We start from the raw sequence: 24,040 nt of genomic DNA, 5'->3' as shown, positions 1-24,040 counted from the left end.
TGGGTGGGAGGAGTCATGGAACCACTGTTCCTCTTTTTTAAGGGCTAAAAGAGTTCGCCTCTGTGCGTGTATTAATCGACCTTGCGTGTCGTTTCAAATTCTGTCTTCCCTAGCCGCACGACGCACAGACACAGACGCACTGGGCGGTGATCTCGCCCCGCTGTGCGCTCAGGGCCTGTCGGCCGTCGTGCCCCAACCAGAGGAAGGCAAAGCAGAGTGAAAAGTTGCCCGCACCCCAACCCCGCCCCAGACGCTGGGTTTATCACTCCTTCCCAAAGCTGGGGCATCAGGGAACGAGCCGCGGTGGTGGGGCGCCCTGCGTCCCATATTCTCCTCCCTCCTAGGGTCGGAGCACCGGAGAAGGAGCAGGGTTGGCGCTGCATCCCCCGTAAGGGGAGGGATCCCTCCCCACCCGCCCCCCGGGAAAGGGAGGAGGCGCTGCGCGCTCCGGGTGGTGGAGACACGCCTGCCCCGCTCCGATCCGTGCCCCGGGGCAAGCGGCCTCCCTCGAGGGTCTGGGGGAGCTGGCTGGACCCCCGGCGGAGACAAGCGCCCAGCGCGAGGCTTCTACTATCCCTCTTGCGTCCGGGCGCCCCCAGCGGGTTCCCCCAGGCGCTTGGTGCGCCCGGGTTTCCGGCGCCGGAGCGAGCGTGCGAGCGGACCGAGTGGACAGCCGGCGGGGCGGGTAGGAGGTGGGAGTGCAGAAGTGGAGGACGCGGCAGCTGCAGCAGCGGCGCGCCCCGGGGCAGTCGCTGCAGCCCCGGGGGCGGCGGCGGCGGAGCAGCGGTGCGCAGCGGGCAGCGCAGCCACGCCTCTCTGCCTATCTCCCGCAGTTCCGATACCCCCCGCTCCTGGCCCCCTCTCTGGCGTGGAGGAGCCGACGACTAAACCGCTGCGAGCAACTCCTTAAAAAAAAAAAAAAAAAAAAAGCTGCATTGGAGGAGCCTGGCCGCAGGACCCCTCCTCCCTGGGCGCCCCCCACCCCTCGCCTCGCTCTCCCGCCTCTCCCCCCGTCAACCCCCACCCCCCCCCCCAACCTTTCCCCCGCCCCAGGCTCCCGGGCGCCCGCCTCCCTCCTTCGCGGACTGTCTCCCGACTCGCCGGCTGAGAGCCCTTTTGGACTGCGAGCGGCGGTAGCGGAGCACAGGCGGCGGCGCGGGACCTGCAGTCGCCCGGGATTCCCTCCAGGTGACGATGCTCTGGTTCTCCGGCGTCAGGGCTCTGGCTGAGCGTCCCTGCCGGCGCTCGCCCGGGATTACCTGCTGCGTCTTGCTGCTGCTCAATTGCTCGGGGGTCCCCATGTCTCTGGCTTCCTCCTTCTTGACAGGTAGGGGAGGGGTCGGGAGGGACCGACCCTCCCAGACCCTGGCTTGGTACCTGGGAGAGAAGGCGCTGACCGGCCCCGGGGAGGGTGGGGAACGAGCACCTTGGAGCCTGCTCCTCGCTGGCGCATGGGGATGAAGGAAGCCCTTCGGGCTTAAGGGGTGGGAAAGCAGCGAGTGGAGAGCGGGCAGGCTGTTGACATTAATACTGTAGTGATAACGGAAATTCTTCTATTTGAATTTGAAAAGTTCCTTTATTATCTTTAGTTTTCTTCGACCTTTAGTTTGATCTCTTCTCCCGTATGCAATTAAAGAAAAAAGAAAAAAAGAAACTGCATCGTTTTCCACCCATAGGCCTGTCTCTCTCTATAGGGTTCCAATATAGCTTCTTTACTGGTAGTGATCTTTAAGGCACTCACCCTCCAGATCTTGAATTTAAAGAAACTATCATATTTTAAAAGGGTAATAATAGCAGGATATAATAATTATATGCTTTGAGGCAGGTGAAGACCTCAGCTGCTATTCTGAAGGACATACTTTACTGACACCTGGTGCAGAAAAGAAAATATTGAGTCTATTTCTAAGAAAAGAGGAAAGAAGATTGTATTTCGAAAAGTAATTTCAATTCAACACAATATGAGGCAGATTCATATAAAGGCCTGTTCATTGACACAGTCCTGAATTCTGTTCAAATTTAAAATCTGCCTTAAAGGCCAGTTTGAATTTTTTGCTTATGGGAGTGTTTGTTTAGTTGAAATGGTTTTATAAAGGAGAGGTATTATTAAAGATCCAATGAAATACTTGGAATTGTGCTTAAACCAACCATCCGAGAGCAGAAAATACATCTATATAGCACAGGCTTTTAAAAAAACCTGTTCTAATAAAATTATTTAAAGTAGGTTTTTTTCAGGAGGACTTTTTTGGGTGAATTTGATTATTTAAAACTCATTAGGGATTTTTGAAATTTGGATATAGTTTTTTCAAAAAGTATTAGTATAAAAATTCTATTTTTGTAACAAGGCCATGCAGCTAAATTTAAATAACTTTTTTTCCCTTCAGGTTCTGTTGCAAAATGTGAAAATGAAGGTGAAGTACTCCAGATTCCATTTATCACGGATAACCCTTGTATAATGTGTGTCTGCATGGTGAGTATGGAGATCAGGTAATGGGAAATCAATTGCTCCCTCTGACAAGGTGAATCCTTTAGCTGTAATTTTATGACCAGATCTTAAAAATTGCTTTTGGTCATTACAAAACTTCAGATGGCTGATGAATTGAATTCCGTTGAATTTCCAAGTTTTATGGACTTTGGCAGTTTCTATTTCATCAGACTGGAGATGTTTATCTTTGACATCAGGTTGCAGAAGTAAACTTAAGATGGACTTGGTATAGCATCACCTCAGTGGTAATTACCACTTGTACTTCTGCTCCTGGGAATGGCTATTGCCACCAAATCATAGGTGCCACCAAACTTTCTGCTCTGATTCTATTGTTTGAACTCAGTGTGAAAATGATAACATTTAGGTATAAAGGTCTGGGATAAGGTATATGACAAGGGGAAAGAGAGGTTAGAGTCACAAAGCACAAACATGGGGACAAGATGTAATCTTGAGTTTCTTTGCCCCTTATATCCTAAGCTCTCAAAAACAATCTTTATATATCTGATTTGGAAGCCACAAGTCAGAAAGGACATTTTGTCCTTAGTAGAGGATGACACTTGGCTGTCAGCTGCTTAGTTAACACTAGCACTGGCTGGTGGACTAAAAAAATGATTTGTTTCAGCTTATTTTAGCTTTATAGTTAATGATAAGATCTAATAAATAAACACATGGGGGAGATTAAATTATATGAATAAGAATTTCTGAGCTGAAATAGCAACTCACAAAGAACAGTTTTGTTTAAAAGTGTTTTACATGCTTGTAAATACAATCATGTATACATACAATCACTTTTGGCAAACCTTGATTAAAAACTACATATCACAAAACCCTGTTGGAAATACATTAAGGCAGTCAAAGTCAAATGCAAAGCCCCCAAATGATAGATGACTGCTTGTTATCAGATCAACATGCTGTATGCAACCAGAGAAGGGAATTTTCTCTGTTTAGGGGAAAGCCAAGCCATCTGGGTTTAAACTACCCGAAGTTTTTCATGACAAGAGATGAGGTCAATGTTGTGAAATGATAAATGGGTGAAGGTGAATGTCTGTATCAAATGATTATCAGGTTCTGAAGACTAAGGAAATCAGCAGAAATAGAGGTAAAAATGCATTCCATTTCCAGAGATGATAAGTGTTGCTGCTTTAACAAAAGAGAGCTGAGAGAGGGACAATTAGGTTTGTGTTTATGAGCTGCCTTGTTAATGAATGATTTTTCACCAAAGGACCTGTTGAAAAGGAGCTTTGCATTAAATTTTGGTTCAGTTGTATATTTACAAATGTAGTGTGTCTGCCTCTGTGTGTGTGTGTGTGTGTGTGTGTGTGTGTGGTGCGGGTGGAAAGGAGACGATTTCTTTATTTCTCCTATCTGCATAGTGTTAGTGAATTATTTTATCTTAATCTCCTAAGATCTCAGAAAATGGGGTAATATTTAAATGAATTTGGAATTCCACGTGCGAAAATATTGTTTTTCTCCTCAGCAATAACGTTTATAATGTTTAAACACAGATTTTGGGTTTTGCAAACTTTTCCCAAATAGTATGAAAATTCTCCATATAGGATTTCCCTTTTTTGGTATTCTTGCCCTGGTGGAAATAGTGCCTTTCCCCAAAAGTACAGCTTACTGCTAATAAGACCTTGCTGTTTTGAAGGCAGAGTGAATCTGAAGAAAAAAGATGCGTCGGTTGGAATTCTGGAGTGATACTTATATTGATTACGTTCAGAAGGGTGGTAGGTTCATTTATGTCTTTGAGTAACATTTGGAGGTATCTGCCTTCATGAGAGCAATCAGAAATCCTTTCCAAACACAGAAAGTCGAGACTCGCATTCTGACTCGCTTGCTTTTCAGAGGATGCCTCAAAGTTCCCCTTAGCTGAAAGGTTCAGTGATATGTTGCCATGACTTTTGCAGAGATTTAGGATTATGGGGCCCAAGTTGTCATAGTTATTATTGTTTCCCAAGCATTTGTAGTACTTGATAAAGTTGAGTAAGGCTAGATGGACAACTGTTTCTTTATTTGTAAGTTTCCAAGGGACCCACTGCAGTATATGAATTTCGAAGCACCTAGCCTACCATGAGGCTAGGTGACAACTTTATATTTAGGCTGGAAGGTAGACTTATTTAGCAAACAGGTAGTGTCAGAAATAACAACTAACACTTATGAAATACTTTATTTGCTGGCACTTATTGAAGACTGCATCATTTCATTTAATCTTCACAAAAATCTTTTGAAGATTTTTACCCCCTCCCCCCATTTTACAGATGAGGAAACTGAGGCTAGAGGATTTAGTAGCTTGTAAAGGTCATATTTTAGTAAATAGGGGAGCTGGAACTCACTCTCACCTGCCTCTGGAGCACATGCCTATAGTCAAGTGAAACAGGCTATTTTCTAAGTTAAAGATGTGAAAAAGCAAGGAAACAAATAGAAAGATTGTTGAGTTATTTGATTTTTTGGCATTGCTTGAGTTATTCTGCTTTTTTCTTTTGAGTCTTTTAGGAGTTCGGTTAGCTAACATTTGTTAATCACATTATATGAAAGGAAAATCTCATTATGATTTCAGTTGACCTGCAGGGAGCTTTCGTTGTGAGTTAGTTTTATGTATGTATGTTAAGAGGGTATGTAATAGTCAAAACTGTACTTTGGATAAAGAAAATAGTCATATTTAGTTTGTGTTGGTCCAGCCTTTTGGCAGAAAGCTACCTAAAGCTGAGTATAAGCTCATATCTTATTTCATAACACGTACTAAAAAAAAACTAACCTCAACGTACGCTTAAAAAAGATGTAAAATGTTACAGTTGAGAGGAAATAGGTGGCACAAAATCCTGCATATAATTACAGTGTAAAAGCTAGAAAAATCCCACAGAATCAACTTGGCCTGATTTAAACTTTTAAGCTCCGAAATGTTTCAAAGGTGGAATGAACTCATTTCTGTGGGAATTTTGAGGATGACAGCTGATGCAGTGGCCACGGCGAGCAGAACTGAATAATTTTATTCTCATTTATCCTTGTCTGCCTGGACCTCCTCTTGCCAGCATCAGTTGTGGTCCAAGAATAACCAGTTTGTCAGCTGCTGATGGATATTATTTTAAAGTGTGTGGGTTCAACTGTTCAAGGCGGAAGGTGAGAAGTTGGACTATTGTCCCGAAATCTAGGGAAGCGGGTAGACAGTTTGGATTAAAGATGCAAGCGCGTCATTGTTCAGTTAGAAAGCGAAGCACAGCTTTTCCTCATCTTACAAAACGGTCTTTTGTGGGTCTAGGGAAGGAAGGCCAGACTTATTGCTGTTTTGTGTGGTGTTTTCCTCTTTCTTGCTAGAATTTTTTTCCTGTAATGCCTAGAAAAACATATTGGTGCCTTACGTGAAGTACAGCTGATAGGAGCCAGCCCATCTCAACTAATGAATCGAAAGTGGCCCTCTGGATCTTTTGGGCATCCCCAAACCCATCCAGTGAACCTGAGGATGTGGTACCCCTGCTTCTCACCCCCTTTCCACCTAACCATAACATAGGAGGAAATGGCAAAAGCCAGTGAGTTCGGCCCAGTACTGGAAACCCGAGAAAACTTGGGAGGCTGGGACTCAGAAAACAGAAGTCAGTCCGAGCTTAGTTTGGCATATGTTTTGTTCAGCAAAAAACATTATTCTGAGGTTTAAATTTCCTCTTTTAAATCCAGAGGTGCAATTTAGAAATGGACCCTCTGCTCATAAAAAACAACGTGAAATTTGGTGTTACAAGAAGTGGGGCTCCACCTCGCTTGGAGCCAACAAGGGGTGCAAACAGAGGGGCCTTTGTCTGCTGTCTTCTGCTTTTAATCACAGAATCCTCTGTCACTAAACAAGCAGCTACCAGCATCTTTGATTCTCTTGGGTACTTTATCTCTATAAAAGCCTCATGTTTTTTATTGTTCAAATTAACTGGCTAGAGAATAGTTATCTATTAACTGAACAAGTGTAAGGCACGTGTTTGAGGATGAGGGAGACAGTGGTGCATCAGGATTCAATTCGTGTATATATGTGTGTGTGTGTGTGTGAGAGAGAGAGAGAGAGAGAGTGAAAGAGAAAGAGAGGTGGAGAGAGGGAGAATGAGGAGGGTGAAGGAAGGAGGGAGGCAGGGGAAATATAAAGTAGTCTTGATGTGTTCAGAAAGCTATGCTTCATACATGCACATATAAAGAGGTTGCTACAATTTTTTGAAAATTGTTTTGTATCATTTTTAAACTGGATATTAGATGCTCACTAAGGCAATGATCAGGGTTTATTTATGTGTTTATGTATTTATTTATTTTTATTTATACTCTGTTTAGAAGGTGGTGTGACCAATTGCCTTCCCATAGAATAAGGTATTCAATAGAGTTTTAGGAAAGGGTAACTAATTTAGTTAGAGAAGACTCTTGAGAGTCCCTTGGACTGCAAGGAGATCCAACGAGTCCATCCTAAAGGAAATCAGTCCTGAATATTCATTGGAAGGACTGATGCTGAAGCTGGAACTGCAATACTTTGGCCACCTGATGTGAAAAACTGACTCATCTGGAAAGACCCTGATGCTGGGAAAGATTGAAGACTGGAGGAGAAGGGGACAACAGAGGATGAGATGGTTGGATGGCATCACCAACTCAATGGACATGAGTTTGAGTAGGCACTGGGAGTTGGTGATGGACAGGGAAGCCTGGTGTGCTGCAGTCCATGGGGTCACAAAGAGTCTGACACGACTGAGCGACTGAACTGAACTCATTTACAACATCATACTGACAAATTCGCCAATACCAGCTTATAGACGATTATTATCATTAGCTCTTTCTTGGGGCTCATAGAAGTGGAGCAAATGCCCTGAAGTTATATAGTTACTAAGAAACAGACCTGTGATGTGAAAACAGTGTTTTCTCTGCTAAACCAACTTGCTTTTGCAGGTTGTTTACTATTTCCAAATGTCTACAGATCCCTCCAAGGGCTTCAGAGAGTTATCTCAACCTCTGCAAAGCTGACATAGGCTCACGCTAGGGAGTAGTTAGAGTGATTTTGTCTTATAACACAAACCAAGTCTGGACTTGGAGGGCCCTTCAGAGGAAGATGCAGTGCAGGCAGCCATTGGCTCGTATCATATCATTTTGGCAAAGTGCTTTAGCCCTGGCATCAGATAGGCCTGGGTTCCAATACTGGCTCTGTTGTTGTTTAATTGCTAAGTGATGTCCAGCTCTTTTGCGACCCCATGGACTGTATCCCATCAGGCTTTTCTGTCCATGGGATTTCCCAGACGAGAATACAGGAGATGGTTGCCGTTCCTTTCTCCTGGAGATCTTCCCAACCCAGGGATTGAACCCTTGTCTCCTGCATTGGCAGGTGAATTCTTTACCACTGAGACACCCGGGGAGCCTGACTCAGTCAGTCTCTTACTGCTGGTGAACTCAGGAAAGTTTTTTCACCTTTCTAAGCCTCCATTTCCTTATCTGTAGAGTGGAATGACTGTCATTAACAAGCTCATAGACTTGCTGTGAGAACTAAATGAGATAGAACATTTAAGACTTGGTCCAAAGCTTGGCATATAGTCAGAACAATTCATTATTGTTATTGTTGATGATGATGTTCATGTTTAAATTCTTATTTCCTCACATAGAATTAGAGGCATCAGAAAAGAGAGAAAAGGGGGGACTTCACTGGTGGTCCAATGACTAAGACTCTGTGCTCTGAATGTAGGGAGCCCAGGTTCTATCCCTGGTCGGGGAATTAGATCCCCTATGCTGCAACTAAGAGTTCACGTGCTCCAAGGAAGATCGAAGATCTCACATGCTGCAACTAAGACCCAGTGCAGCCAAATAAATAAATATTCTTTAAAAAAAAAAAAAGAAAAGAAACCCTATGGACTCATTAAAAAAGAAGGAAAGAAACGGGAGGGAAGGGAAGCTGATGGAGAAGAGACCTAGGGATAATGATGCCAAGCCCACCCATCGTTATAAATGGACAGGGCTAGGTCAGTAACATTTTGTGGGGTTTCCTGTCCCTCCAGACTTGGACTAGGTTGATCTGAGCTGCTTTCTTATTGGTCCAGTGGTCTGTGAGCCCTGCTGTAAGTTTTCCCCTTGCTCTCCATTAAACACTAAAAAAACTTTCCATGGAAGAGGGGCCTCGTTTTTCTGCAGAGTATTTACATCTCTATGCCTGTGGGGTCACCTTCACTTGTACTTTTATTGGCAGAGGGATAGGGTTGGGACTCAGGAGCGCTGTAATTCTGGAAAAACTGCCTAGTGGTCTGGCATCATGGTGATTTTCCTGGACCGCCTTGTGCAAGTCTCTCAACCCCGTTCCAGACCTGAGTAGGTTTTTGCTGCCTACTTACTTGTATGCTCCCCTGCCCCATTCTCATCTCATTTTAAACATGCTTTCTTTTCATATCAAGGTACCAGTCCTCATAATGTGCACCACCAGTAGACTGTGTTTTAAGTGTGGGAAAGCAGGCTGGGGAAAGAGAGCCCTTCCCCAGATGAGGATTCAGATATACTGAGGGCAGGAGAACAGGACATCATAGGAAAAGTCAGGCAACACAAAGTGATGGAAAATAAACCAATTAATACAAATTCACTGAATAAACAAAAGATATCAGTTTCTTGCACCCTCTTCTATGGCACTTGGGTCCAACTGATAGTCTGTTAAATCCTTTATGCTATAAAAGAATACTAGTAACATCACCTTTCATGGCACCAGGAGGTCAAGTGTGCTTGTTGAACTTAGTTAAGATCAGCAAAATGAGCTGGGTGTATATTTTAAGACCTCCTGATTCCCAGTTCTAGTTATATAAAACATCACTCAAAGCACTAGGGATAACAGGTTATAAATTCAATAATATTATTCTTTCTTCCTTCTCTTCACACTTCATTCTCCCCTTCCTTTTTTGCCTTTTCTGTGTTTGAAGCATTGTGCTGGTCACCTTGGGGAGGCAGACCAATAGTACAGATTCTTGCCCACAGTGGAATGGAAGAGAAAAACACATGCATGGATAAGTTTTACAGGAATGCCAGAAAAACATTCTGCTAGATTCAAACCCAAGTACCAAGGGAGCTGTAGATGAATTCTGATTGGATTATCTGGGACCTTGATGGGCAGAGAGAAGATAGTCTGGGCAAAGCATGATTGGAGCAAAGGCACAGAAGAGTGTGTGCTTAGGAATTGTGAAGATTGAGGAGTCCAGTATGCCCTGTGTACCCAAAGCTTTATGGAAGCTAGAGTTAGAAGGCTTGGTGAGAAGCATTAAGGGGAGGTCATTGAGTGCAATAATAAGGAGCTCAGTTCCACTTGTGGAGTTGTGGGAGCCATTTAATATTTTGGCTCACCCATGTGACACAGTAAGATGTGCTTTGTATAAATTCCTCTAGAAATCTTTGTGAGAGCTGTTTAGAGTGTGGAAAGGCCAGAGATTGGACAACAGGCACCAGAAAAAACACAGTAGTTAAAATGCAGTGGTCATTACAGTGGTATGATGTGCTAGTGTGTCTAGTAGCAGTCATTTTGCCCATCACCTGGTGTTTCTGGAGCAGCTCTCGGTCCTGCTATTTGAGTAGAATGGTTTACTTCCAGACCTCACTCTCAAAATTCCATTTGGGGGCCATCTCTCTCCTCTTACCCACAGTGATACCTTGCTCTGCACTGTTGCTTGACTCATTTGGCAAATTATTCAGTTTGACAGATACTATTATGGTGGTATGTATTCTCAGTGGTAGCACACATTTTTTTACAACAATCAAAATTGTACGACCCACCTTAAAGCAAGTGTACCCCTGTGCTGGGGCACCCAGACTTGCAGAGGCGTTTCAGAGCCCAAATTAATGTGCTAAGTCACTTCAGTCGTGTCTGACTCTCTCTGACTCCATGGACTGTAGCCCACAAGGCTCCTCTGTCTATGGGATTCTCCAGGCAAGAATACTGGAGTGGATTGCCATTCCCTTCTCCAGGGGGATCTTCCCGACCCAGGGATTAAACCCGCATTCTCTTATGTCTCCTGCATTGGCAGGTGGGTTCTTTACCACTAGTTACACCTGGGAAGCTGTTGATAGAACTTGGCAATAAAATAAATGGCAAAGGTGAGAGATGGGGTGGATTGAAGGGAACTTTGAGAATTCTAGCCAATGTTATGTACAGTGTAGGAAGAGAAGAGGTCATGGACATGGATGGGGGATAATAAGTTTAGAACTGAAGTGGGCTTGAAGACCTTCCAATTAGGAAAACCTAGTAGGCTCTTCAAAATGTGGATCTTGATAGTAATAGAGACATCAAGACTAGAAGCCAATGTGTTAACTGTTTGCACTGAAATAAATTTCAGAACTTGTGGGGATAAATTATTTGCCTTTGAGGGGGTCTAAATTGAGATTTCAAGAAATTAGCCTATAATAGTAAATAGAAGAAGGGCTATATTTAATAGAAGGTTAGGAAGGGAGAAGCCAACAACAGAGACTGAGGTATAGTTACAGAAGGAGAACCAGCAAAGTGCAGAAGATGTTTGAAGAAGAGGAAGATCAGTGGTATTAGATCTTGCAGAGTTAGACAGGCCCCTAGGACCTGTTGGTCGTTTTCCCATGGAATAGGATTGATCATACATAGAATTTGGCGGAACCCAATTTGAGAGAATACTAAGATTGCTCTAGGGATTTTGAAAATATAGTGCAAAAATAACACATTTTCTGAATGTAAAGGTCTCAGCAAAAGTGAATAAATACCACATGACATTTTCAAAGGTCCCCAAACAAAACTAATTTCATGAATAAAAATAATAGACTTTGGAAGTGTCTTTGGAATGTTTGTGTAGTTACATGCAAAATGGACAAAGCTACATGGAGGCATTTCTTATTATGAATCAGAGCAACAATATCAAAGAACTTGGCTAACATAAAATCTTACCATTATAAACTTTCAAGTTTGCTCTATGAAACTGTTAATGGTGCTTTAAAAATATTATGATATAATTTAATCCTTTAGTTAGATCTTCAGGAAAAATATTTTCTTTTTTCACTAAATTTTTGATGTCTGTTTCATCACTGAAGGAGACCTGTGGAATGGCAGCCTTGGTGTCTTAAATTATGGGTTCAAGTCTCCCCAGGACCACCTTGTAGCTCTGTATAACTGGGCAGCCACCTCGGTCCCCCTGAGCCTTAGTTGTGGGTACTGGGCAAGTCATAATGGTATGTCTGCCCTTTGGCTTCATTTCTAAAGAGGAATCGTAGTGGAGACCCCATCTGTGGGCTGTAGCCATTGACTGAGGCGATGTGTATGGGTTAAATACACAAGTGTTTGTGAAAGACCTCTGTAAACAGTGTAAGTGGAACTATTATTATTAAGGGCCAGAACTTGAATAGAAGACAGTGAAGTGTATACTATAAACCGGTTTTTAGTGCATACTTTAGTGAGTATATTTTTTAGCAATGATAGTGTACTGACTCCTATATCTCCTTTAATAGCTGTACAGCTTTGCGTGAGTTGCCTAATATTTCTGTATCTTGACATCATCATAGGGCTTTTGTCAGAATTGTGAATCAAAACATTTCTTAAGTCAAGATTCTTAAAACAGGGTCTGGAACGTGGTAAGCACTTCAGGAATGATAGCCGTTAAGAGACATGGATAGGTTCAATCCCTGGGTGGGAAAGATCCCCTGGAGGAGGGCACAGCAACCCACTCCAGTATTCTTGCCTGGAGAATTCCCATAGACAGAGGAGCCTGGCTTACTACAGTCTATGTGTTTGCAAAGAACCAGACGTGACTGAAGTGACTTAGTACACATGCACACATGCCACCATCTAACTGCTATGCAATTACTGCCTATCTCAGACTTCTAAGAAGTGCTTAAATAGATGACTACAAGACTTCTAAATCTTCTAAGAAATGAGTAACTGGACTACTGCTTTTATTTCAGTGTATGTCCAGTTCCTATGATGTGTTTACTCTGAACTTCTATCAGGGCAGATGATAGAACTTTAGTAGAGGTGACTGCTGTCTTTTCCATAAAAGATAGAAAACCTGGGAAGTATTTGGGGCTTAGCAAGATGGCTGCTTCTCTGTTTCTCATTTTCAGAAGTCTACCTGTTTAGTGTTCGTCTCCAAACATTGCTTTCACAGTGAGGCCGACCTGTCCTTTGCAGCACTGCCATTGAATGAGGAAGTGGAAGGTGGGAGGCAGAAATGTAAAACTAATTACTGAGTGGAGCCACTGAGACTATGCTTCAGAATCCTCTCCCTTTTATTAAATTAAGTTAATTTGTTTATATTTTTTAAAAATTTAATAATTTTGTATGCTTAAATTTTTATTTTTGGCTGATAGGCATGGCTTGTGGGATTTTAGTTCCCCAACCAGGGTTTGAACCCATGCCTTTGGTAGTGAAAGCACAGATTCCTAACTACTGCACCACTAGGCAGTTCTCCCCCTTTTAAAATGTACAGAGCCCTGCTGTCTGCCCAGCCCTAGTCACTCTGAATGCTTGCGGTGTAGCCGGTGATCCCACATTAACTGATGTGACTGGATTTGGATTTGTAGACCCTCCACATTCACTGAGCTTTTCTGTGTTTTTGATCAGCTGTCTCGTCAACTCTTCTAAGAATCTGCCTCTTCTTTTTGAGAGCATGTTCTGTGTAGCAATGTATGCGGTTAACTTGGGCAGATTTATCTTAGGAGATGAGGTCTTCAAGTGTAAGAACCTTGTCCCCTCATCTCTGGAAGCCCCATAGCTTCAGTGAGAGGTCTGTAACCTTGGGACTTGAGTGGGAGTCAGGCTGGAGTTTCCTGTTTATAATTTGGGTTGTTAACACTTGGGATCGCTACCCCCCAGAATGGAACTCGAAGTTCCAAAACAGGATTCTCCCAGTGAGTTTGTCACAGAAGGTCAACCCCATCTATAAAAGACATCCTAAATAATCATTGCAAAAACACTTTTTTTGTTCCTTTGAAAGGAATGTACTCCCATTTGAGAACTAAAATCATATAGACATTAATTCCTGCTTTTATTTGTGACAAAAGGAACATTCTCTCTTATAGAAATACCCTGCTGCCTTGTAGGCAACAATACAGGAGGTGCCTGAGAGGGGAGGATCCAGGATTATCTCAGTTCTGTTTTCAAAAATCACAATGAAAAATGCCTCGGACCCCCTTGGCTGCCATTCCCATCATTTCCTCCCCCTTTCACTGAGTCTAACTCTGAAACCTGGACACAAGCCTCAGTGTTTATATTAGGTTTTGGATGTTAGCTCCCTTGGCTTCTGGGAGCCGACTCTGTTGAAAATTATGTTTTTCTTTTAAGGACAAAGGCCTTATTGTATGTACACGTCGTGCAGTGTAATGAGTTTTCTGTTTTGTTTTTTTTTAATGTTAGGTAATGGGTGGGACTAACCCAGATCTGGCAAATGAGAAGTTCAAAGGTCTATACCCTGAGCGGCAATTTGAAGGTTTCACGCAGGTAACTCAACCAGAGAAAGTGAGAGGGCCTGACAAGTGGCATCTTCCCTGACCAGAGCATGTGCCCTGAATGCCCTGCTTTGATGGAATAACCATAAAACGGCTGTGGGAGAGGACCAGCAACATAAGTGATGATACCCCAGGGACACTTCAAAGAGAATGACAGTGACAGTAAAAATCACGGAGATAACTCTCCTCACATTTTCACTTATAAAAGCACGTGTTTCCAAAATAATTCTTGTACTCTTGGTCAAGTAAATAGGTTTTAGCCAGATGGTTTTTTCATGGCCGCAAAGGCTGCAGGCGTAGGCTGAGCATCTTATTTTGAGATGCCGTGCAGTGGGCTCTCTGGTTGCGCTGCTGGCCTCTGCAGCTGTGGGTGACCTCAGAAGACTATTTCCAGGAAAGGTGGAGCTGGTGCTCTGAAAGGAGGCAGGAAAATTAGGAGGCCTGAAACTGTTTTTACATTTATTTGGGTCTCACTGAGAGGCATTTTTAGCATCTTTGTCTTAATTTTTTTTTCTTCTCTCTCTATAAAAAAATTTTTTTTGGAACCTGTCCTCGCAGGTTCCTCTTGGAGGCAGATCTGCAGACTATAGCATTAGTAATAAGGTTCCTTTCCCTCCTTACTGCTTTCCTTTTGGTGAGCAAAGCAATGACATTTGCATTCTTTTCTGTATTTATTCCTAGAACTTCTTACTACAAAATATTGGGGGATTCCTTTTCCATTTTATTTTCTAATTAAACAGACCTGTTTGAGGCAAGTTATGACAACTGCTTCCTCTGGGTTCAGAGAGCAGGGCTGCATCTGGTCAGTGTCTTGCGGGACTTGCCACTTCTGCCTCCAGGAGAGCCTTGCTGTGCTGCTTCACTGCCTGTGGGCTTCCCAGAGGCTTAAGTAGTAAAAAACAAACCTGCCAGCCAATGCAGGAGACGTAAGAGACCTGGGTTTGATCCCTGGTTTGGGAAGATCCCCTAGAGGAGGGCATGGCAACCCACTGCAGTATTCTTGCCTGGAGAATCCCATGGACAAAGGAGCCTCGTGGGCTCCAGTCCACAGGGCTGCAAAGAGTCAGACACGACTGAAGTGACTTAGCATGCACGTACTGCCCCTGTGCCTCTCAGAAATTCGTGAATTCTAGAGGCTCTCACAGCCTGCTGGCTCTCTCCTGAGTTGTGGATTCATAGAAGGAAAGCAGTAGCATCAGGACGTTCACATCCTGGTGTTTCTAGTCTCAGGGGGATGCTGTTTTCCTGAATGGGAAGACTAATCAGATATTCTCCCACTTGAGAGCTGCTATGCCGTGTTCCTGGGTTTATGCTCCTTGAGGGAAGCGGGCCTATGAGAATTGAGATGAGGCGATTTCCTGTTTTCAAGCACGTGTGAAACGGGTTCCAGCACTCTGGTACCCACTAGAGCTCAACTTGCAGTCTCATTAGCACAGTAGGTGAGCACTCAGACGGAAATTCCTCTCCCTTAAGAGGTGACTCAGTCAGAGTCTGGGGAATAGCTGGATGGCACGGAAGGAGGCAGGAGCCTGCTTTTGGGGTCTGTGTCTTTAAGTAGTTCCGAAGTGGTTTCTGCTGGAGGAACTGGCTTCTTCTTTCCCTCTAGGATAAGCACGTACCAGATAGCAGTGACCTCCTTTCTCTTGTGGCTGCCTGTGTGCGTGTAGGGAACTAGTTGGGATTTATTAAAATATGTGATTTTTTTTGTGTGTTTCGTAAAAGCTGTACCCTGGGCAAAGGCAAAGAGACATTTGATCAAAGTACTTTACACACCACTTGGCCAAGTTATAGAAACAGCTTCCAGATTTTGGATATTTGGTGTTGACCTATCAAAACAACAATTTCTTACAGTTCAACCTAATATGTACTTTGAGGACCTCGAGAATTTTTCACTGGAGATACTTAATCCTGGCAGGTTATTGTGGTATATCTTAATGAGGGGACCTTTAAATTCAGGGTGAACGGACACTGGGTTCACAAACTAAAAATAAAATGTGCTGATATGGTAAAACATAACCCCTCTTCATCTCTGAGCCCCCAGCTCTGAATTAATGGGTTCTCCTGCACATCCTCGGGATGCCTCTGATGGTGGTGGGGCAGGGGAAGGGAGGAAACAGCATTCACCTTGGTACCAACCAGAGGGCTCAGGGTGACCTGCAGGAAACGTGGGAACCGAATTGCAGGACCGAAGTAGGAAAATGATTGATGGTTATTAAACGCAGCACATATGTACTGAGCATTTATGTTAATAATGGCCTGAGGCACTGTGAGATTGGAAAAAAAAAACTTTTTTCCTGCATGAACAAAAGAGATTAAATTATGTTCCAGATAGTTTTGAAGTTAGATCTCTTTTATTGCTTTCGAGTTCTTTGAAAATTGAAGAACTCATGCAGGCCATAGATATTAACTCTTGGTTGGAGTATCTGATTAATCAGAACGAATTATTATCCTTTGTGCTGGATGGCATATGTGTATATGCACATGTATATATGTATTGTATATGTAGGTATTTGACGTAAATTTTGGGTCATGCATTTAGTTTGCAAATGACTTTTTCTCATGAGAGAGTCTCAAATAAAAGTGTGAAAATGTGATTGAACCAGAGGTTGTATATATGTTGGGAGAGACCCTTAAAGCATAGCTTTGAGCACTGGTGACTAAGAACTCACAGTTGCATTCTCATCTCTGGCAGCCTCTCCTCCCTCCTTGCCCACCCACTTCAGTCTGATGACTTGTCTTCTCTCACACAATTGTAGGCCATTAACAGGTCAGTGGTAAGAATTCTCCCACCTGCGCCCCAGCAGAGGCCACTCTCAGTTTTAATGTACATGAGAACCCCCCAGGGAGCTTGTTAAAAATGCAGATTCTAAGGTTCTATTCCAGAGATTCTGACTCAATAGATCTGACAGAGATCAAAGAATCCATTTTTTTTTCTATTGCTATTACTATCAACATCACCATCTTTTTTGTTTTTTTAAGAATCTCCATTTTTAATAACCTCATCCAGTGACTCCCTGCAGAAGCCAGTATTTGAAAAACTTCCCATCTGAGGTTAGGAGAAAGAGAAGGAAATGTGAATATAACCATGAATATAGGTCAATTTCCCAGTGAAGCAACATGTCCTCTAGTGGTCTGGTACATTTGAGATTGTTATTGGTACCAAACTTACCTATAGGTCAAGTCCTTTACATAACATTATTTTTGTGGACCTTCGCAGTTCTCTTGTACATCAGCCATCTTTACTGAAGTGCTACTTTTTTCTCTTTGTATCATCTCCTCTCTCAAACTTCCTCTAGTCACTTGATCAGAACTAGTCACTTGTTCTTTGAAGCCTCATGTTGATTTCTCATATTATAATCCTTATTCCTGCCTACCCTGTAGTTTCATTAATTATTCACATGGCTGTCTCCTTACTGGACTTTAGGCTTCTTCAGGGCAGAAACAATGTCTGATTCTTCTCACCATCACTGAAAACATTTTGCATGGCACCTTGCATTCTGTAAGTCTCAGTAACTATTTTACGAATCAATACCAGCTTCTTAAATTGGGGATAGCCTGACCTTCATCTTCCTCAAAGCCACCCTGTGAAGGAGAGAAGGCTTTCTCAAGAAACCTGTTTCACAGTTGAGACAATGAAGTCTCAGAAAAGTGAAACAAGACAGAGCTCACACCGCTAATCAGTGAGAGTCAGGGCTACAATTCAAGTATGGGAATCGAGACCCGTCCTGGGTAGACTCCACTGAGATGATGTCTCTCAGAGTGCTTCCTGACCACACGGTTGAGAAAGCACGCCAAGGGGGCGAGTGAGAGAGACCCAGAAAAGAACTTCCCTGGGGGTTATGTTTTTAACAGTCCTTGTAGTCCCGTGAGGTAGAGCCTTGACTGGCGCCTTTGGGTGGGACAGGCTGACCCTCTGGGTTGCTGCCAGCCTTCTCATGAGATGGATTCCCACAGGAATACACTCTGTTTCCTGTGGTCTTTCTGTGATGGGCAGCAGCTGCAGGGTGAAGCTGATATGACGTTTGTTTGTTGCTTCTCCAGCCTGAGTCAACTAGATGTAGCAATTTGACAAAACAGCCAGGGTTTTATGACAGACTTGCTGGGATCCAGCAGCATCTGGAGGAGCCAGCGGCAAGCTGTAAGAGCTGAGCGCCAGGTGAAGCAGGATTTAGAGGTGCTCCCCACCCCCACCCCTTCCATTCCCAAACCTCTGTAACGGGAGCTATTTCCTTCTGATGGCAGCTTCCGCCCAGTAGGTCCTGTCCTCATCCGGAACAGACCCATTCTGGGAAATGTTTGTTCTTTCCGCTCTGTTGATGGCACCCGATTTCTGCCCACACTTTCCTCTCCCTGATCAGGGAGAGTAAAAAGTCAAGCTGACAGGGTTCTGATTCATGTTACCTTCACATAAGTCTGGTCGTGTTGCCATTTTCCATACTTTTAATGAGAACCCCTTTTTTAAAAAAATTTTTAAATTAGTCCGGCCTTCCATTGTTCCAGGGTTCCACCCTTATCATTTCCATCTTTATTATTTTTTTTACCATGTTATTTTCTTTCACTGTTATTAGCCTGGCGTTTCCATGATGTCACCGCTCTCCAAGTTTTGTGTCTTGTTTTTCTCAGTTTCAGTTTTTAATTCTTGGTTCCAGCCCGATAATGAAATACACAAACAATTACAGTGGGGTGGTGGTGCTTCCTACAAACCCCACGTGGGCCAGACAGTTGAGGGATGGACTGTCCAGTGGGGAGCTCTCTGACATCAGCTGAGTTGGAAGAGTCAGTGGAGGCCAAGGAGGGCCGTTTGTGATAATGACGAAGTGGTTGAGAAAAAGATGCCTGGGAATAACTGAAGCACTAGCTAGAGCAGAGTCAAACACCCAGGTGGGGGTTTAGTAAATATTATTCACTAATGATGGTGTGCTGATATCATTTATCCTGGTGGAGAGAATGCCCAGGGGAACTTTCACAGCCTTCAAGTATGTGGGAAGAAATATGATGTTGAAAGGACAGAGAGGAGTACAAATCTCAAAGTTGCAACATATCCTCAGCTCCGGCTTCTCCGCCGGCTGCTCGCTGCTTCTTGCTCACTTTCAGAATGAGCTCCAAGGTGGTTGTGGGCTCTTGGCTTCCCTGCTTCTTGGCCAGTGCCTGCCTGTGAGCGCAAGCCACTTCCCTAGATCCCTGAGTCCTAGTTGTCCTGCCATAGATGAGATCACTCACGCTCCCAGCTTTGAGCCATGCTTGTTAGGATCAGAATTTGAAAGCAGGGTCTGACTATGGGCTCTGTTCTTTCCAGGGATTTGACTTTAGATCTTAGTTCAACTGAGAAGGAAAACCTAAAATGGGGGGTTTTCCTTTTCCTTTTCTTTTTAAGTCCTAGGGGTTTAATGTTCTCTTACTCCCAAACTCATCTTTTACACTTGCCTAGCGTTTGGCCACTGGTCTCTGTTGGGTCCAAGCTCCCTTAGGACACAGGTTCTAGACCTTTTCCTAGGCGTTCTTAGATCTTCTAGGCAATCAGCATTTTCCTGAGCTAAGGTCTGTTCCCTCAGAGAGGTAGCTTTGCAGGCGTGGTGGTTATTAGCATTAGGGTAGGGAGTGGCCAGCAGTAGCCAAGCTCTAGCTCTCTCGTGAGCCTTAAATGGCCACAGACAGCTGTGCTGAGGCATCTTGGTTGGTAGGTATCTGACATAGTGGCAGGTGCTGAGAGAAGGTGACCTCTGGTGGTCACTGGGTTAATATAATAGTCTGAACCAGTGATCTTACACGGTCATGTGCGTTAGTGCCTGCGGGGTGTGTGTGCGTGCACATGCATATGTGTGTATAAAGACTCACACTTACAGAGTTCTCTATGGGTTTATAAGAATTATGTTTATTTGGCTACTCTTTCTTAGACCTTTTTATCCTGGGTCTTCCTTATCTTTTTGAACTTTATGTATTGGAGGGCTGCAGAATTTGATAAAAACATTCTCTCTGTTTATACTCCTTCCCTAGATGATTTTTATATAAATTCATGGCTTAAAAACATCTATATGCTGAAAGTTCCCACATTTGTGTTCCCAGCTCCCTTACCCTTAAAGGCATGCGTGCATGCTAAGTTGCTTCAATCATGTCCAACACTTTGCGACCCTGTGGACTGTAGCCCGCCAGGCTCTTCTGTCCATGGGATTCTCCAGGCAAGAATACTGGAGTGGGTTGCCATGCCCTCCTCCAGAGGGTATTCCTGACCCGGGGATTGAACCTGCATCTCCTTTGACTCCTGCATTGCAGGTGGATTCTTTTGCCCCTGAGCCACTGGGAAAGCCCTGACGCCTCAAGGGCAGGCTTGTAAATTCAAATGTCTACTTGGCATCTCCACGTAGATGCTAGGAAGCATCTTAGACTTAAGTTGGCCCAAGCAGAGATTTCATTTTCCACCTCTCTTTCAAATCCCATTTCTTCCAGCCGGCAGTATCAGTTGCACTGCTCCATCTTTTCAGGGCATCAACCATGATGTCTTGGATTCCTTTTTCTCTTATATCATATGTTTGATCTACTAGCATATCTTGATGGCAAAACCTTGATAATGTATCTGATAATTCCTATCTTCATGATCACTTTTGCCTCTGGACAATACATTATCAGGCAGTGGCTATTGAAACGTATACATCCAATTATTTCACTTATTTACAAAAATTCCCCCACTAGTTTCTCATCTGACTTGGACTGCAGTCTGAAGTCGAACTACAAGGCCCTGCAGGATCTGGCTTCTGATGTTGTCTCTGACTCCACCTCCCAAAGCATCCTCCTCTTTCAGTCTGCTACTCTTGCATGATCTCCAGCTCCCTCTTAACAAGGGAGTCTGCTCTTTCCTGTCCCTGGAACGCACTTATCCAATATATTTGTTGTTGTTGTTTTCCAGTCATTAAGTCGTGTCTGACTCTTTTGTAACCCCATGGACTGTAGCCCTCCAGGTTCCCCTGTCCATGGGCTTCTCCAGCGAGAATACTGGAGTGAGTTGCCATTTCCTTCTCCAGGGGATCTTCCTGACCGAGGGATCCAACCCCATCTCCTGCATTGGCAGGTGATTCTTTAGCACTGAGCCCCTCGGGAAGTCCTATCCAATATAGTTACACATTCTCATTCTTCATTCTGGCCTCTGGAGAAATGCTTTCTTATTTGAGGGCCTTTTTTCTGACCCCTCACCGCTGAAGTACACACCCTGTCATTCTGTTCCTTTGTCCTGCTTCGTTTTCTCCACAGTGTTCCTCATATCATATCCATCATAAGGAACCTCATCAGTGTTCCTTATATCTTGTACATCTTTGTTTCCTGAAGGTCTCCCTACTAGAATGTCGGCTCTGGAGGATGCGGATTCTCCCAGTCACGCTGTACCCCAGGGCCTGGGCCAGTGCTGGTCCCCTCCAGAGTATACCTGTTGGATGACTAAGTATATGCTGTGTTTAATTTATTTAAGTTTAATTTTTTGGTTCAATTAAATTGAATTAATTAGTTTTTAATTAATTCAATTAGTTATCTTTAATCTTTTGCTTTAGTAATTTGAAGATAAAACTCATTCTCTTCCTCAACGATGAGTTATGATTTTTCCTTTCTACTCTAAACTCTGCTGTTTCTATTCTGACAGCTTGCCATATTCGTGGCTCACGTTACTCCGCATATCAAGTCAGATGGTGGGGAAATTGTACCAATACACAGACAAAGCTGAAAAGCTATCTCCAATGAACCAACTAAAATCATAGTAAAATATACAATAAGCAATAATAACTGGAAAATAAAATGTGTGCTTTAGAAAAGTGGTTTTAAAAATAAGTATTACTACTCATGGGCTTCCACAGTGGCTCAGTGGTAAAGAATCTATCTGCAACGTAGGAGATGCAGGGGACACGAGTTCAATCCCTGGAACAAGAAAAGATCTCCTGGAAGAGGTCATGGCAACTCATGCCAGTGTTCTTGCCTGGAGAGTCCCATGGACAGAGGAGCCTGGCAGGCTACAGGGTTGCAAAGAGTCAGATAGGACTGAAGCGACTGAGCGCGGCACACAGCGCATTACCACTCATACTTGGTGACGTAATAATGATTGGTTTTGGAATGTAAATTAAACTTCAGTATGTTGGCATTTTACAATTTACTTAAAACATATGATGGAAGAAAGACCAGCAAAGGGTGTTAAATCAGTTTCATAGAGCAAGAGAGAAATGGCAAAGGATTTCCCATAGTATGTAGAAGATGGGTTGCTTTTCTGTTGGTGGTGCCCAGCCACGTTGCTGCGCCTACCTTGGGGGGCACTGGAGTGGCATCATTGAAGGAGATCCCTTTTGTGGGTTGTCAGATCCCAAGGGTCTAACCTAGGTAGGTCGAATTGTCTCAGTGAGAGAATTGTATAACAAAACTTTTTGGAGGCTCATTCAGGGGCCCACGTACGGTCTGAAGAACCAGGAGGGTTAGGATGATCTCTGGGGGTTTATGGCAATGGAGTTTGGTTGAAACAGACCTTCGCCTCTTCTGAACTAACCCATGACTACCCCTGCTTCCACTCATGTTGCAACACGCGAGGTGCTTCTGCCGTGTTTATGTGCTGGCCCCTCTCCCTCTTGGACTGGAATCTCTTCCAGGGCAGAGGATGGATCTGATTCATATGTTCTGTCCTCAGCAAAAACCTGGCACAGTGCCTGGCCTTCCACAGGGGCTCAACAATATCTGTTAAACAAACCCCTGCATTTTTAGTCAGATAGGTTTGAATTTGTGGAGCCAATGTTTAACCTGCAGAAAAATCCAAGTTTGTAGCCACGATGTCACATTTTCTAAAGGCCGTTTGTCTTCTGTTGACATTTTTGTCTTATTTTAGATGTTAAAGCTTTGGAGAAGCTGTCTTAAGATGAAATCCTTAAGAGAAACCAATGACGAAGGGTAATAATCATGGCCAATCGTTTCTTTTTTAAAATGGGGCATGTGTTGTGAATCCTTTTAGCAACAAGTTTATGTTAATGGTGTTTTATAGGTGACCGGTCACTTTTATTTCTTCATAACACCTTAATGAGAAATGGATTCTATGAAAAATTGGCATTCATTGATTGTTTCATGAGTCTGAAAGTGGAAGCCAATGAATTAAAATTACATTCTAAATCTGTGAAATAAATCTGTGGCTTCTCCAGTTCTTTCTGACATCTGCATGTGGCCCTTGGGGAAGACTTGGTGACGAGAACAGGCTGTTAATGGCCCTGGTGAATGAGTCAGACCATCCCCAGCTCACAGGCTTGCTTTTGGATGGGGGATGCTGTCTGAGACTCACTTTCTCGGTTTTGTGAATTTCCATCTGGCCAGAGGGCTCCTGTCCCCTTGTTCCTCTGCCTGCCATTTCTCGGGCTAACTGGACACCCTCTGCCATCAGCACCAGAGTGAATATAGTCCAGGAGCAGGGATGTTTCCAGCACCTGATGCATCAGACAGCCTTCACCGTTATCCGCAGGCAGGACAGCAAGAACCAGCTCTACTGCCTGCCATCCCAGGGGTCCCTTTGAAAGCCTCTGTGATTGCTGGTGGTCAAGGTCAATTGTTCAGATGTCTTTAAAAGTGTCTCACTAGTGACCAGAAAGTTACTTTGTCAAGATGACAGATGGGCTGTGAGCAGTTCCTCTGCCCTGCCTGTTCCCTGTGATGTCAGCTCCATTTACTTGTCAAGGTTAGGTATTTTTGTAGCTCCCCACAGCACATGGACTTTCATGGGCAACCTGTGAAAAATCAGCTCAGTGACTTGCTGTTGACCCACAGGAATGAGGGGTGAACGATGACCTGGTGCGTCCCGCTCACTGTGGGTAGAAGGTGCAGGCAGGAGATACCTGCTGACAAGAGGGTGACAGCCCTCCAAAGCTGGTCTTAAGAAGAAGTGGTTTGTCACCACCAAACGCCCTGGCAGGACACAGCCAGGGCCTAAGACATATACTCAGTTTCCATGTTTTGGATGCGTTCACTCTCCACTGCCCAGACAATCATCTACATGTACAATTAAAAGGCTCCTTGAGTTCGCAGTTTCTTTAGGTTTCTTTAGGTAGTCAGGGAGCCCAGCTTGTTATGTTGTGGTGAGTCAGAAAAGGGGCTGCTGAAATAATATCTCCAGGTAGCCTTCCTTAA

The 24,040-nt window shown here is 43.9% G+C and overlaps 1 protein-coding gene across 3 annotated transcripts in view; it reads left to right on the top strand.

Moving 5' to 3' along the window:
* Window positions 1-1,059: 1,059 nt before the first annotated feature.
* BMPER (BMP binding endothelial regulator) overlaps window positions 1,060-24,040 on the top strand; it is a 265,707-nt gene continuing 242,726 nt past the window's right edge. For 2 of the 3 annotated variants that reach the window (XM_043872378.1, XM_043872377.1), the window contains exons 1-2: window positions 1,183-1,327; window positions 2,382-2,467. In XM_043872378.1, the coding sequence (XP_043728313.1) occupies window positions 1,195-1,327; window positions 2,382-2,467 (219 nt within the window). In that variant the 5' untranslated portion in view covers window positions 1,183-1,194. Of the gene's footprint in view, window positions 1,328-2,381; window positions 2,468-24,040 lie in introns of all 3 variants that reach the window. The other variant, XM_043872379.1, reaches the window with a different exon arrangement.

This window comes from Cervus elaphus, chromosome 18 (assembly GCF_910594005.1).
Source record: "Cervus elaphus chromosome 18, mCerEla1.1, whole genome shotgun sequence".
NCBI lineage: Eukaryota > Metazoa > Chordata > Mammalia > Artiodactyla > Cervidae > Cervus > Cervus elaphus.
Note: the sequence above shows the minus strand (reverse complement) of the source record. Positions and strands in the feature narration are given on the sequence as shown.